We start from the raw sequence: 16734 nt of genomic DNA, 5'->3' as shown, positions 1-16734 counted from the left end.
AAATCTCTCCTGCTACACTATGCAGCCTGCACTGGCCTCAAAGTGAACTAGAACAAGTCAATCATGATTTCCATCAATACTTCTGATCAAAAGATGCAAATTCTTTCTGCTTTATTGGGTTGTCAAATTGGAACTCCACCTCATGCATATCTGGGCCTACCTCTTAGTCTTAGGAAACCAAGAATTGAGGATTACCTGCCTCTACTGAAGAGAGTGGAAAACAGGCTTCTGGGGTGTTCTACTCTGCTATCCACTGAAGATAAATTGACTCGTACCAAATCAGTCTTATCTAGTATGCCCATATTCTTCATGTTTCACTCAGAATACCTATAATTGTGGTCAACCAGCTCAATATATACCTCAAAAACTGCTTCTGGAGGAAATTTGGTACTCAAGAGAGAGAGGTTGCACTTATTGCTTGGAACAAAGCTACCCAACCTAAGGCAAATGGAGGGTTGGGTATTTTGGATATTGAGACCCACAATAAAGCACTTCTCATGAAGCACATCCATAAGTTTCTCAACAAAGAAAATATTCCATGGGTCAACATCATTTAGGAAACTAACTACTCCAACACACTCCCTCGAGAGAGATTGGTAGGATCCTTCTGGTGGAAGTCCCTACTCAAGCTCCTGCCCATCTACAAGAAGTTTGCAATTTGCAAAGCTAAGTCAGGAAATGTAACACTTCTTTGGACTGACTATTGGTGGGACCAACCACTGTCAACAAAGTTCCTTGAGCTTAATTCCTATGCCACCAAATTGCAGATTGAGGCACAAGATCTTACTCTGGCTCCTCCATGACTGGATCAATACAAGGAATCTTCTCAACAGAAAGACCATGCACCTGGATAAATATAACTGTGCATTTGTGCAGATAACACAGAGGAAACACTTCTACATCTCTTCTGGAATTGCCCATTTGCGCTGCAGTGCTGGGACAACATCATTACATTTAGGCACAGAGGTATATTAATATTTGATGAATTCCAGCTTGCCCTACTTCAACTGCTAGAAGATATTGCATCGGACATTCTAACAGTGGGGTGCTGGGAAATTTGGTCCATAAGAAACGACGAAATCTTCAGATCAGCTGCACCACACATTCAGGGTTGGAAGCATTACTTACAGGAAGGACTGTGGGCTACTCAGATCAAGGCAAAGCACACCAAAGCAGAAAAGATCCATAGTTGGGTAGATCAGACCATACTCCCTCCGTTCCTAAATATAAGTCTTTGTAGGGATTTCACTAGATGGACTATATACGAAGCTAAATAAATGAATCTAAACTTAAAATACATCTATATACATCCGTATGTGGTTCATAGTGGAATATCTACAAAGACTTACATTTAGGAACGGAGGGAGTATAATCTAATGTCGATGTTTCATAGAACTGGCACAGGTTGAATTTCCTTTATGTTGTTTTGCTGGATTGTACATATTTTAATTTATTAATGAGAATACAGTAGAACTGTAAAAAAAGACATGAGCATGTGTCACCAGTTTGGTAAATGAAGCCTTGGTAGTACTAAAGTAACTTCAGATTGATTGGTGGATCATGATCAGCGAAAGGAGACAGTAGCACAGCAAGAACAGTTGTGAGAAAAACTCTAACTCAAAATTAATCCATGTAATCCAACAGATGAAGTAGGCCTAAGAGGCTAGGACACACTAACAATAGAAGTGTAGCTACACAATGTCCAACAAGATCGACAGGTACTAACGTCACATAGCTACAGCAAATGCAGTTAGACTCTTGAGCTGCCCGACAGAAAACCTAGTGGGGTTTTTGAAAGCCAACCTAGTGGATACATCTTTTACATGTCAGAAAGGAAATGCACCAGACAGAGACTCTGTGGATTAATTCCTCGGGTTTGGCTCGATGGGCTTCAGGATCCAGAGGCAGTGAGGTTCAGATCGCCCGACGATGCGCTTCTTGATGCCTCGGCAGGAGCTGACTGAACAACCGTGGATGCCCAGTTCTGGTCTGCGCTGTACGCTGAAGAAGTTACAACGTTCATTCTCGGGGCGGCCAAGCTGTGATGCCCTTGCTCGCTGCTGTGCGTATCCGCACTAGAGAGCCGAACAGCAGGGGGGGCCTGGCTAAGGGTTGGTGCCGCGACCACCCTTGCCTTCTTCTGCTTCGGCTCCATCGGATAGCTTGGCAGGAAGCTTCCCACGACAATCTGGCAATCAGAATCAATGATGTTCAGTTACGTTTTGCAGGAGATATACAACTACTATTGCACATTTGATTACCTTGCTGATAAATGCAAATTGAATGGTCAAGATGCAGTAAATCGACCTTTTATACCCAAATGTTACTGTGTTATCAAGATTAGTGGAGAATTTGGTTTAGTTGACAGACCACTCATAAGTGTTCAAATTATTATGATAGATACTCCCTCCGTCCGAAAATACTTGTCATCAAAATGAATAAAAGCGAATGTATCTAGATGTATTTTAGTTCTAGATACATCTCTTTTTGTCCATTTTGATGACAAGTATTTTCGGACGGAGGGAGTAAGTAGCAGCACCTGAACAGGACTAGCCGCTACCAGAAGGCCAGCAACTCCACCACCGACAACACGACCATCTGGGCTGGCAAGAGAAACACTCATTCCGCCTGACCGACTTCGTGTGCCACTATTTTCAGTTGGCATGAAGGAACCAGACAAGGACAGCAACTCAAAGCGTCCCTACAGACAAAATAGGAGGGCTGAGTCTTTACACATGCAGGCGAAATAGCTTCGTAATAAGGTATTACGTGCATTAGAGTGAATGAACATACCTCATAAGTTAACGTGCCGCCAGAGGAGTCCGGTTGACGAAGTGTAACATTTGATATCACACCGTTAGCAGAGAGAATACAAATAGCTCGCGGTCCTTGTTGAGAAAATGATATAACCTTCATCGTCACATCCTGAATCAACATGCAACAACTATCAGCACCACTGATAATTAAGCTCTTCATAAAAAAACACTTTATTCGGTAGTTATCCAGGGATTGGTAAGAGTAGCAATGGTTAAACATGCAGAAGTATAAGTAATCAAATTTGAGAGAGACAAGTCTGAAGGTAAAAACACAATTCATGGATAACACCAGCAATGGTTAGACATGGAGTACTATGTATAACACTAGTCTCAAAATCTGGCAAAGCCTTTTGAGATAGAGCAGCATATTTGCTCTTTCAAATTAAGTTTCAAGATGAGAACCAACTAGTGTTGGATGGTTAAGATGAGAACCAATTACTGAAATTACTTTTTCAGTGACTTCGATCCGGTCTTCAGTAGGTGTTGTGTGAGTGCGTGTGTGTGGTGGTGTGAGTGTGTGCGTGCGTCTACATTGTAATCTGTGCTTCTCAAAAAAAAAGTTTTAAGATCAGATAAAACGCATGCTAGTCAGAATAGCTTTGCGGACAAGAATGCATACAACTTGACCAGGCTGAAAAACATCCAATGTAAGCTACCAGCCATGACTTCAAAGGAAGCATTGGAATCATACCTCACCAGGAGCAACAGTAATGATATGAGGAGTGAAATTCCCACCAGCAGAACAAGCCACCATGTCACCTACAAGCAAATGCTGCGGTTAACAGACTGAACTGACACCAGAATATGACAAAGCGAAGTGAAAGTTCCAGGTGGCCTAAGATCAACTGTTTGCAGAAAACAGGTGATCCAGTAGCCCATTCAATGCAAACATAAGTAACCATTAATCATTTTACACCGAATCCTAGTATGTTATGCTACAGATTCATGATGCTTGACAAACTGTTTCACCCCAGCCATTCCCAATTGCTGTTGCGCATTGCCATCACGGCAGAGACAGCGATGACTGGGGCTACCAAGGGAGGAGTACCTCCATCCTAACTGTGAGGATCTTGTTATGATCCATCTCCGTATTTGGTTCAGAATCAGTAACCACCAGCAGCAGCATCACCATGTCACCATGCCTCCCCCACGGCGGCAGAACCCCACCAGAGAAAAGAACAGAACAGCAAAGAGGCCCTAAGGATTCAGTAAGGATATGCCTCCACCTGGCCCCTACTTACTCCCAGAGCTTCGAATCTTGCATGACCGTGCATCTGATCATGGATGGAGGCGTGGTGAGGAGACAAGAAATATTCGGATAAGAGAGGGACAGACACAGACAGTGCCATGACAAGGAACGAACTACGGAGTGACGCCCGACTTCTGCAATTTGCCCCTCTGCAGCAAACATCTATTATTATGTAATACTAGTAGTATCATAATTTCTGAGACCTAATCTGCGGAAAATTTAGGAAATAATCAAGTTTTTATTTTTTTCCAGAGCAGTGCTACACACACGACGCTTGCTAGCCGAGATGTGCACGACACTGCATCACAAACCATCCACTGGCAAGTCTGAGCAGCCGTAGGCGCTTGGATCAGCTATCGTGCATGCGTCGTTCAACAAAAAATCGTCCGTCAAGTAGTTCCGTTTTTTCCATGGAGGATTTGTGGATTGGGGCAAAAGATTATACTCCTAGATTTTTCTGAACATTTTTTGGGGTGAAGAGAAGTGAGCACGAGAAGGATACTAACCAATGGAGCTGAAGTGGAAACCGAACTGCTGCTGCGCCGGCTGCTGCAGCTGGTGGTGGTACGGCTTGGCCGCCGCGGCGGCGAAGTCGAGGGGCCGGCCCCTCCCGCGCTTCATGGCGGCGCCAACCGCGGCCGCAGGCGTGTACTGCCCCGCTGCGACGGCGGCCGACATCGGAGCCGACGCGGAGATCGGCGTGGCGTTCAACGGCTGGATCAGGCTCCCGTCAGGCCCGTACTTCCTTGGCCTCCCCCGCTTCTTCCCCACCTTCACCAACGGCCCCGCGGACAGAGCCCCTCTTCCTGCGGCCGCCACCATCGCCGTCATCATACCCGGCGGCACAAACAGGCCACTCGAGCTAACCATCTCCACCGGAGACGGTACAGGTGCATGTGAAGCTGCCGGAGGCGGCACAGATGCCGGCGACTGGAAGCTCACCGTAGCCTCCGGCACCGCCGCTGCTGCTACCGGTGCAGCCGCAGCCGCAGTTGCGGTCGGAGAGCTCGCTTCCCCTGGCTTGGCCTCCATGCGCGCAGCACTCGACACAGAACCAGCTCCAACTAGGGCTTCCGACACGAGCTCCCGCCATTAGAGCTCCCACGCACTGCCCCCATCTCGCACCACCTCCGGCTCCCTCCTTAAAACCCGCCCCCAAAAATCCCCAGAAAAAAACTCAAAACACCGGGAAAAAAGCCCACAAAAATAGAGCAAAAAAACCCACAAATCCCAGGAACCAAAAACAAAGGAGAATCCTGCGCTGCGGCCGGGAGGCGAGAGGAGGAAGAAACCGGGAGCGAGCGAGCGAGGCCGGAATGCAAAACAAAAGGGGAGGAGACGCAGGAAATAAAAAGGCAAAACTAAAAGCAAAAAAGGGGAGGGGAGAGCGTGATACAAAAAACCAATTAAAAAAAGGAAAAATAAACAAAATTATCGGGGCATTAAATTAGTGCCGCGTCCGGGGGCGATAACAATAAAGAAATCGGACGCGAAATTGTCGCTGTACGCCCCAGGCCGAGTTTTTAATGCGGAATTCGAAAAATGCCGTTCGGGAGGGGCAGAACGGGAAGTGGAAAATGTTTGGCTTTACGCGTTTAAATGGATAAATTACTGGGCTTGAGGCCTAAATGCGGGATTAGGGCCGGGAAAGGGCGTGGTTTTGTGTGTGTGGGGGGGGAGGGGGGGGGGGGGATTTACGGATGTGCCACTGTGGGGCTGGTCATCGGCGGCTGGCTTGTCGTCGCGTGCGGGCTTCCGGCGAGTCAAAGGGGACAGACTGTACAGTGGAGTGAAAGGGGAAGCTGAGCTCAACTGGTCCGTGTGGAAGCAGCTTTGGCTCGACTGGTGGTGTGTTTCAACGGCTAGTCTTGTCTGAAACGAAATGAAATGAAATGGAGAAACATGCATACTCCCCTTGGGCAAAAGTTTTTTCCCAAGTACTAGTACTATCTTGTGGAAATTCTATATGATGAATTGGCCACGGTAGATTTCAATTTTCAAGAGCTTAGTGTGTGGGCGAAAGCTGGAGTAAGCGGAGTTCAACATCTTTGTGAGTAGTCCCTAGTAGTTGAGGTTGTGTTGGATGTCGTTCTATGTCATTTAACTAACACTTAATCTCTTGTACGTATTCATCTATCTTTTATAAAGCTATGGTAGGCTCTTGACGTACTTTCGAAGAAAAATCTAAAGTGTATTGTGATCCCTGAGAGCTGCTCTTCTCCGTTGAAGTCGACCACATCTAAAATTTGTATACTCTTATATGCATCAAAGAAGAAACTGTGTAGAACAACCAGAGAGCTACTCGCTCTGAGTAGTGATCTAAACGTTCTTATATTAGTTTATAGAAAGAGTACATAATAATTCCTTTTTTTTTTTGAATTTTTGGGCTACATAATGTGATGTCCTCCGTAGTATAGATGCCTCTCATTTGTTTTGGCGCATAAAATATAACGCTCATTTGTTTGTTCTATTTAGGCTTATTGTGTCCGGACTTCAGGTTCAAGCCATCGTTTGAGAATAAAACGCCTTCTTGTGTACTAAATGGGTACTAGTAATTGCATAAGCATTTGGGTCGACCTATAGCTGCATATGCATATTAAAAATTGTTTGGTAGTAGTAGTTCAGAAGTGAAGACATGTCCCGCTCTAGTCTAAAACCAAACACATACTCTACCAGACAGCCCGACCAAATTAATAACTAAAATAATGAAAGCTTACGCACCCGCCAAACCCTCCACTAAGGCTAGTCATAGTGGGAGTAACTTAGCTAATAACATAGCGCATTTTAAAAAAAATTTGCTTACGTGGCAAGTAGTTAATGAAAGGTGATAACATAATATGTTACTGTAACATAGCGTTTCCCGAGACTAAATAAAGTAACATGGCCGCCGTTAATCTATATATAGCGTCCAGCTCCTCTATTTCTGACCAGAAAGGGATTTAAAATCATCACCAAGAAAGAAAAGAACAATACTAGTAGGAGGAAACCGGCGGCAGCAACAAAATGCTTTTCTTTTCTTTTCTTTTCCGTCCAGCGGGAGTATGGTTGTGTAGTCTCTAGTGTATTCCCCCCTCCCCCTGCTTCTGCTTTCGCTTTTGTTCCTTTTCTTGGTCGTAACGTGTCGAAATAAAGCTGAACAAAACAGCGGCACCGCGCGCACATGCATGCAGCATTCGTGTGGAACAGAGGCGAATGTGGATAGGCTTGAGATTAGGCTACCGAGCACCTGCGCTTGCGTGCGTGATCCAACGGGAAGCTGGCATAGCTCTTTACGAGTACTTGGACGGTTGGAATGCATCTTCATGCTGCAGCGGTCGGTGGTCAAAACAAGGACCATATCATTACGCCGTGCTCGGCCTTAATTTGGCTATAGCTCGCTTGGAAGTTGGAATCACTCAACAATTATAGCAGTTCCAGTTAGTTTGAACTGTTTAGACTCCGAAGTTTACGGTGAAGTGACGGTGAGGGGGAGCTACAAAGAAAAGACTGCACTGGCCAAGCTAAAGTTCGGCATACGCACAAAAGAAAAAGAAAAATCTTAACGCGCGGATTGGGCTGCATCCCGAGGACAAGGTGGAGGTTGTTCGCCGGATTGTTCATCGGAGGATGGCGGCGACTACGATCCGGCCTTGGAAAGGGCCTCTACCTAAGGTATGCATCAAACCTTTAACTTTGTCAGATTTCTTCCAGCAAGATGCGTGGACTCGTGTAGTCAGTAAGAAAAAGAAGAGGAAAGGGAGGCCGGAGGCAACACCGCCGGCGCTGGAGATCAGCACGGCGGCTGTGATCCGGACGGCTAGGGCTGCCCGTTTGAATTTCATCTTGGGCCGTACTGGAGCTATGGATGAGCGGGCCGGCTGAGATCTTGTGCGTGGGTATGTGGCCCAACATGGGGGAGCCGAGGAGGGGCTTGGTGGACCGGTATTGACTGGGTATGTGGCCCAGGAAAATCAGGTAGCTCCTCCTGAGTCTATCAACTCATGCAGGGATCACGATCGACGTGATCGTTCGTCCCAGCCGCCTAGGTTTTCCTCGCGAGCTACTGTGCCTGGCTTTCCTCGGCGCGGAACCGCCCGTGCTACCCGTATTCCCACTCTTACCATGGCTGGGCGTGGGAATGCTCCTCCGGGACCGAAGCCTTCGGGAGCAGCCGGCCGCCCGTGGGGCGGCGCCTCCTCCAGTCCAGAGGCAACCTGCAGCCGCCGGAAGCGCGGGTACGGGTCGGGCTGTTGTGGCCCCGCCTGGACAGCGGCCGTTGGGGGCCGGAGGGACAGCTCCGGCTGGCCGTGGTGGTGGCGCCGCACCAGGTCAGCGCCTGCCGAATGTGTTTGTGGCCGCGCCGGCTATGGTGAGTCGAGGCGCGGGCTCCTTGGGATCTCGGCCGCCGACACCTGTGGTCGCTGTCATGGCGCAGCGCAAGCAGGCGCAGGCTCAGGTGCAGCAGCCTCGGGCGCCGCCTCCCCATGTCGCTGCTAGGCCGGTACAGAAGCGCGCTGAACCAATGCCTAATAGTGATCCGCCGCAACAAGTGCGCGATGGTGGCCCTAGTGTTCAAGCGCCAGTCCAACATGCCGCTAATGGACCACCTCGGGGTCAATGGGGCGATGATGGCATTAATGCCTATGGCGAGGGGCATCATCGAGGCTCGTCCTCGTCGGGCGGCGGGCGTGCCTATGCGTGGCAGAGCGATGGAACGGCTGAACGGTCGTTTCTTGGTCCCCCTGGGGGCTTTGTCGAGGGGGCATCTGGCCCTGATCATCAGCGCAGAGGTGGATACTGTGGTCATCATGGTGGTCGCTGTCGGTGTCAAAACCAGCGGATCTCGGGTAGGGGGTCCCGAACTGTGCGTCTGAGGCTAATGGTAATAGGAGGCGGGGGACACAATGTTTACCCAGGTTTGGGCCCTCTCAATGGAGGTAATACACTAGTTCCTGCTTGATTGATCTTGATAATATGAGTATTACAAGAGTTGATCTACCACGAGATCGTAGAGGCTAAACCCTAGAAGCTAGCCTATGGTTATGATTGTTGTTGTCCTACGGACTAAACCCTCCGGTTTATATAGTCACCTGAGGGGGTTAGGGTTACATAGAGTCGGTTACATAGAAAGGAATCTTCACATCCGAATCGCCAAGCTTGCCTTCCATGCAAAGGAGAGTCCCATCCGGACACGGGACGAAGCCTTCTATCTTGTACCTTCATAGTCCAGCAGTCCGGCATATGCATATAGTCCGGCTGTCTGAGGACCCCTTAATCCAGGACTCCCTTAGTAGCCCCTGAACCAGGCTTCAATGACGATGAGTCCGGCGCGCAGATTGTCTTTGGCATTGCAAGGCGGGTTCCTTCTCCGAATACTCCAAAGTAGATCTTGAACAAAAGAATCATGTCCGGCTCTGCAAAACAAATCCCACATACCACTGTGGAGAGCACAATATCCCACGAGACCAATCTGCTGACAACTCATATCATGACATCACGCCACGGCCCGGTCTTTATTCAACCCGTTTTTTATCCTGCCCCTCCGTATTTCGAGGCACGGTTTCATTGGCACGTCTTGTTGAAGCAGAGATCGTGTCCCCTTATCACGGGATTCTCATCAATACGGGCATGGGCAACCCAACCGTGCCATCAGCATGGCGCTTGGGAAATAAGCGAGTTTTAGGGCGAACGGGGAGGCGCACGATTTTTACTGCCTTTATAAAGGGATAAGGATTCCCCTCTTTCACCCACACCCTCTTCTTCCTCTGCTTATTCATCCTCGAGCTCCAACGCCCAAGCGCCCATCTCTTCCACCCAAAAAGCACTCCAATCATGTCTGATTCCGGAGCTGGAGGCAAGTGGATGGCCTCCTCCGTCAAGAAGGAGGACATCAAGAAGCTCCGGGAGGCCGGGTACTTGTCCGAAGACATCGCTCATCGGCTTCCGGCCAAGGGGCAGATCATCCCCACCCCGGAGCCCCAAGAAAGGGTGGTATTTCTTTCCCACTTCGTCTGCGGGCTGGGGTTTCCCCTCCATCCATTCCTCGGTGAACTGATGTTCTACAATGGGCTGGACTTCCACGACCTAGCCCCCAACTCCATCCTCAACATTTCGGCATTCATTGTCGTGTGTGCGGCCTTCCTCCGCATCCCACCTCACTTCGGCCTATGGCTAAAGACCTTCAATGTGAAGCCCAAGGTGGTGAGCGCCGAACAAGCGGAATGCGGAGACGCTATGGTGGGCAAAATGCCCAATGTCACCTGGCCCGAAGGCTCCTTTGTGCAGACTGTAAAGGGGTGACAATCGGGATGGTTCTACATCACCGAGCCACGCGGCGCCAACTAGGCGGCGACCCCCGAATTCTGATCCGGAGTCCCCATGCGGCTCACCGATGACCCGCAAGTATACGGGATAGTTGTAGCCTCTTTTAATAAGTAAGAGTGTCGAACCCAACGAGGAGCTAAAGGTAGAACAAATACTCTCTCAAGTCCTATCGGCCACTGATACGACTCTACGCATGCTTGACGTTCGCTTTACCTAGAACAAGTATGAAACTAGAAGTACTTTGTAGGTGTTATTGGATAGGTTTGCAAGATAATAAAGAGCGCGTAAATATAAACTAGGGGCTGTTTAGATAAATACACAACTAAGTTACTTTTAGTAGAGAGCTTTTTGTCACGAGAAAGTTATTTGTCCAAGGCAATCGATAACTAGACTGGTAATCACTATTGCAATTTTATTAGAGGGAGAGGCATAAGCTAACATACTTTCTCTTCTTGGATCATATGCACTTATGATTGGAACTCTAGCAAGCATCCGCAACTACTAAAGATTCATTAAGGTAAAACCCAACCATAGCATTAAAGCATCAAGTCCCCTTTATCCCATACGCAACAATCCCCTTACTCGGGTTTGTGTTTCAGTCACTCACGCAACCCACTATAAGCGAATCATGAACGCATTGCAACACCCTACAGCGGGAATCCCTCACGCTTGCGCGACACAGAGGGCACCATAGGACAGCACCAATAATAAAACATGCAACTCAAACCAATCACGATCATCAATTAACCCATAGGACAAAACGGATCTACTCAAACATCATAAGATAGCCATACATCATTGGGAAATAATATATAGCATTGAGCACCATGTTTAAGGAGATTACAACGGGTAAGATAGGAGTTACACCGCTGCATAGAGGGGGGAAGAGTTGGTGATGAGGGCGGTGAAGTTGTTGGTGAAGATCGCGGTGATGATGATGGCCCCCAGCGGTGTTCCGGCGCCACCGGAAGCAAGGGGGAGAGGGCCCCCCTTCTTCTTCTTCTTCCTTGACCTTCTCCCTAGATGGGAGAAGGGTTTCCCCTCTGGTCCTTGGCTCCCATGGCGTGGGAGGGGCGAGAGCCCCTCCGAGATTGGATCTGTCTCTCTGTCTCTCTCTGTTCCTGCGTTCTCTGATTCTGCCCCTTCACCGTTTCTTTTATATCCGGAGATCCGTAACTCCGATTGGGGTGAATCTTTCGCCTAGATTTTTCTCATAAAATTAGCTTTCTTGCGGCAAAAGAAGAGCGTCAACCGCCTTACGGGTGGCCCACGAGAGTGCCAAGCGCGCCTAGGGGGGACGGCGCGCCCCCCTGTCTCGTGGCCACCTCGGGCACCGTTTCGCGTTGATTCTTCCTCTGGAAAATCCTAAATATTCCAAAATAATTATCCGTCCGTTTTTATCCCGTTTGGATTCCGTTTGATATTGGCTTTCTGCGAAACATAAAACATGCAACAAACAGGAACTGGCACTGGGCACTAGATCAATATGTTAGTCCCAAAGTAGTATAAAAAGTTGCCAAAAGTATATGACAGTTGAATAATATTGGCATGGAACAATAAAAAATTATAGATACGACGGAGACGTATCAGCATCCCCAAGCTTAATTCCTGCTCGTCCTCGAGTAGGTAAATGATAAAAAAGATAATTTTTGATGTGGAATGCTACCTAGCATAATCTTGATCATATGTCTAATCATGGCATGAATATTAAGACACGAGTGATTCAAAGCAATAGTCTATCATTTGACATAAAAACAATAATACTTCAAGCGTACTAATAAAGCAATCATGTGTTTTCAAAACAACATGGCCAAAGAAAGTTATCCCTACAAAATCATATAGTCTGGCTGTTGCTCTATCTTCATCACACAAAGTATTTAATCATGCACAACCCCGATGACAAGCCAAGCAATTGTTTCATACTTTAGTAATCTCAAACTTTTTCAACTTTCACACAATACATGAGCGTGAGCCATGGACATAGCACTATAGGTGGAATAGAATGGTGGTTGTGGAGAAGACAAAAAAGGAGAAGAAAGTCTCACATCAACTAGGCATATCAACGGGCTATGAAGATGCCCATTAATAGATATCAATGTGAGTGAGTAGGGATTGCCATGCAACGGATGCACTAAGAGCTATAAGTGTATGAAAGCTCAAATTGAAACTAAGTGGATGTGCATCCAACTTGCTTGCTCATGAAGACCTCGGGCGTTTGAGGAAGCCCATCATCAGAATATATAAGCCAAGTTCTATAATGAAAATTCCCACTAGTATATCAAAGTGAAAGCATATGATACTCTCTCTATGAAGAACATGGTGCTACTTTGAAGCACAAGTGTGATAAAAGGATAGTAACATTGCCCCTTCTCTCTTTTTCTCTCATTTTTTTATTTTCTCTTTTTTTAATAGGCTTCTTTGGCCTCCCTTTTTTTATTTAGGCTTCTTTGGCCTATCTCTTTTTTTTCATTAAGTCTGGAGTCTCATCCCGACTTGGAATCATAGTCTCCATCATCCTTTCCTCACTGGGGCAATGCTCTAATAATGATGATCATCACACTTTTATTTACTTACAACTCAATATCTAGAACAAAGATATGACTCTATATGAATGCCTCCGGCGGTGTACCAGAATGTGCAATGATCTAGCGTAGCAATGACATCAAAAAACGGACAAGCCATGAAAACATCATGCTAGCTATCTTACGATCATGCAAAGCAATATGACAATGAATGCTCAAGTTATGTATATGATGATGATGGAAGTTGCATGGCAATATATCTCGGAATGGCTATGGAAATGCCATGATAGGTAGGTATGGTGGCTGTTTTGAGGAAGGTATATGGTGGGTGTATGGTACCGGCGAAAGTTGCGCGGCACAAGAGAGGCTAGCAATGGTGGAAGGGTGAGAGTGCGTATAATCCATGGACTCAACATTAGTCATAAAGAACTCACATACTTATTGCAAAAATCTACAAGCCATTGAAAACAAAGTACCATGCGCATGCTCCTAGGGGGATAGATTGGTAAGAAAAGACCATCGCTCGTCCCCGACCGCCACTCATAAGGAAGACAATCAATAAATAAAATTGTGCTCTAACTTTATCACAAAGCGGTTCACCATACGTGCATGCTACGGGAATCACAAACCTCAACACAAGTGTTTCTACCAATCCACAGTCACCCACTAGCATAACTCTAATATCATCATCTTTATAACGCAAAACTATCGCAAGGAATCAAACATATCATATTCAACGATCTACAAATTTATGTAGGATTTTATGACTAACCATGTGAATGACCAATTCCTGTCATCTCTCTAAATAGATATAAGTGAAGCAAGAGAGTTTAGTTCTTTCTACAAAAGATATGCCCACGCTCTAACAAATATAAGTGAAGCAAAATAGCATTCTACAAATGGCGGTTTTCTAAATGAAGAGAAATAGGCAATCCAAACTTCAAATAATATAAGTGAAGCACATGAAGCATTCTATAAAGCCATACTCAAAAGATTTAAGTGAAGTGCAATGAGCATTCTATAAATAAACCAAGGACTATCTCATACCAGCATGGTGCATAAAAGAAAAGTGAAAACTAAATGCAAAAGACGCTCCAAGACCTGCACATATCGCATGAACGAAACGAATCCGAAAACATACCGATACTTGTTGAAGAAAGAGGGGATGCCTTCCGGGGCATCCCCAAGCTTAGATGCTTGAGTCTCCTTAAATATTTACTTGGGGTGCCTCGGGCATCCCCAAGCTTGAGCTCTTGCCTATCTTCCTTTTCCTCATATCAAGACATCCTCGATTAGACACTTCATCCACACAAAACTAAAACAGAAAACTCGGTAAGATCTGTTAATATAATAAAGCAAATCACTACTCTAAGTACTATAGCAAACCAATTCATATTTTGTTTTTGCATTGTGTCTACTGTAATATAACTTTTTCATGGCTTAATCCACTGATATAAATTGATAGTTTCATCAAAACAAGCAAACTGTGCATCAAAAATAGAATCTGTCAAAAACAGAACAGTCTGTAGAAATCTGAACATTCACCATACTTCTGGTACTCCAAAAATTGTACAAACATTAGGAAAAATAAAAAAGTTGTACAGAAAGACAGTACAGAAATAATCAGAACCGGTTGACGTTCCAGATAAAAATGTAAAATCGCGCACTACAGCCAAAGTTTTTGTCCTGCACCGTGCAAACCAACAAGCATTATAAACATCCTAAAGGCAAACCTTGGCACATTATTTTTATAAAACAATGGAATTGTACAAGGGGATAGTTATTTTTGATGAAAAGTTTCTGTAATTAAGATTCACAAAGTTTCCGTGAGCATGAACAAAGTTCAAGGCTAGCTCCCACTTCAACAATGCTTGTCTTTCTCACTTTCACTTTCCTTTTTGAAAAGTTTTGAGGTCCCTCTTTAATTTTTTTTGTTTTTAGACTATATAAAAGCACTCAACAGAAATAAATGACTCTCTAAAACTTCCGGGTTGTCTCCTTGGCAGCGCTTTCTTTAAAGCCATTAAGCTAGGCATATAGTGCTCAAGTAATGGATCCACCCGGATCCCAAGGTATATCAAAGCCAATTTTAATTAACAATGATTTGTGATTTAGTAGTGAGCACAAAGTAACATATATCAAGCAATGACGAAGTCTAACTCTCTTCCTATGCATCGGCATGTCATAAAAGAACAATTCATGCACACCAAGTAAAGGCCAATGCGTAGTATAAGCAGTTTCTTGCAATTCTATCGTGTTGGAAATATAGAGAGGTGGAGATATAGTTCCTCTCTCATAATAATTGCAAGTAGGAGCAGCAAGCACATGCATATTACATTCATCAAAATCATCATGTGCAATGGTAAAAGGCAACCCATCAATATAATCCTTACTAAGCGCAAACTTCTCTGATATAGTGTACTCGGGAGAATTCAAAAAGATAATAGGACTATCATGCGTGGGTGCAATAGCAACAATTTCATGTTTAACATAAGGAACTATAGCAAGTTCATCTCCATAAGCATAATTCATATTGGCATCTTGGCCACAAGCATAGCAAGCATCATCAAAAAGGGATATTTCAAGAGAATCAACGGGATCATAGCAATCATCATAGCAATCATCCTTCGGTAAGCACGAAGGGGAATTAAACAATGTATGAGTTGAAGAGTTACTCTCATTAGAAGGTGGGTACGGGTGATCAATCCACTCTTCCTCCTTTTGTTCTTCGCTCTCCTCATCATCTTTTTCATCCAATGAGCTCATAATTTCATCAATTTCTTCTTCCATAGCTTCCTGCAAAATATTAGTATCTTCTTGGATAGCGGAGACTTTCTCAATAAATGCATCAATATTGTAATTGTATTCATAATTTTCATAGCAATATCTAAGTATAGCAAAATTTTCTGGTGTATAAACTGAATCATCAAAATCGTCAAACGCTTTAAACATAGATGCAATCTCATAAGCACCCATAAAAGCAACAAATTCTTCTATTTGTTCCACATCATAGTAATCATAGATACCATTAGCATAAGAAGCTAAGGTTTCATTGTCATTAAATTTGCATGAAAAGGGAAGGTGTGGAGCCTTCATCCTAGAGCAGTAAGTATAATCATGTATCAAGCATAGTTGACGAGCATACCAACGTAACATATGAATTCGATCCCATAATAGTTTCCCTTTTTGTGTCAAGCGATAATCCCAAGTATTCACGTTGATCCAACGTTACTCCCATAACATAATTGAATGGGGTTTTCTCAGGATTATCAAAGTAGTACACAACATTTTGAACATAATGAACATTGAGGGTTTTAGGAGGTTCCTCATCTCCTATTTTTTCTGGTATTTCGTGTTCCATATCCATAACTAAAGATAGAGAACAACTTAGAACAGCAAATAAAAATTACTTAGTGATAAAGCAAACAAGCACACACGAGAATATTCACCCAACCCTATGACTCCCCGGCAACGGCGCCAGAAAAAGGTCTTGATGACCCGCAAGTATACGGGATAGTTGTAGCCTCTTTCGATAAGAGTGTCGAACCCAACGAGGAGCTAAAGGTAGAACAAATACTCTCTCAAGTCCTATTGGCCACTGATACGACTCTACGCACGCTTGACGTTCGCTTTACCTAGAACAAGTATGAAACTAGAAGTACTTTGTAGGTGTTGTTGGATAGGTTTGCAAGATAATAAAGAGCACGTAAATATAAACTAGGGGCTGTTTAGATAAAGACACAACTAAGTTAGTTTTAGTAGAGAGCTTCTTGTCACGAGAAAGTTATTTATCCAAGGCAATCGATAACTAGACTGGTAATCACTATTGCAATTTTATTAGAGG

General features: G+C 45.1%; 1 protein-coding gene across 2 annotated transcripts; it reads right to left on the bottom strand.

The window, feature by feature from the left end:
* Positions 1-1613: 1613 nt before the first annotated feature.
* On the bottom strand, positions 1614-5718 carry LOC123160221 (AT-hook motif nuclear-localized protein 1). 2 transcript variants are annotated; one of them, XM_044578032.1, is made up of 5 exons: positions 4572-5718; positions 3508-3575; positions 2794-2925; positions 2561-2701; positions 1614-2188 (listed from the first exon to the last, which is right to left on the bottom strand). In XM_044578032.1, exons 1-5 carry the CDS (start codon positions 5095-5097, stop codon positions 1892-1894), a joined length of 1164 nt encoding a protein of 387 aa, XP_044433967.1. In that variant the 5' UTR covers positions 5098-5718; the 3' UTR covers positions 1614-1891. The 2 variants fall into 2 exon arrangements, with proteins under 2 accessions (XP_044433967.1, XP_044433966.1); XM_044578031.1 differs by having other exon boundaries at positions 2540-2701; positions 4572-5705.
* Positions 5719-16734: the final 11016 nt, after the last annotated feature.

This window comes from Triticum aestivum, chromosome 7B, assembly GCF_018294505.1.
Source record: "Triticum aestivum cultivar Chinese Spring chromosome 7B, IWGSC CS RefSeq v2.1, whole genome shotgun sequence".
In the NCBI taxonomy this organism is placed as follows: Eukaryota; Viridiplantae; Streptophyta; class Magnoliopsida; order Poales; family Poaceae; genus Triticum; species Triticum aestivum.
The sequence above is the reverse complement of the archived record's forward strand: the minus strand, read 5'-3'. Positions and strand labels throughout refer to the sequence as shown.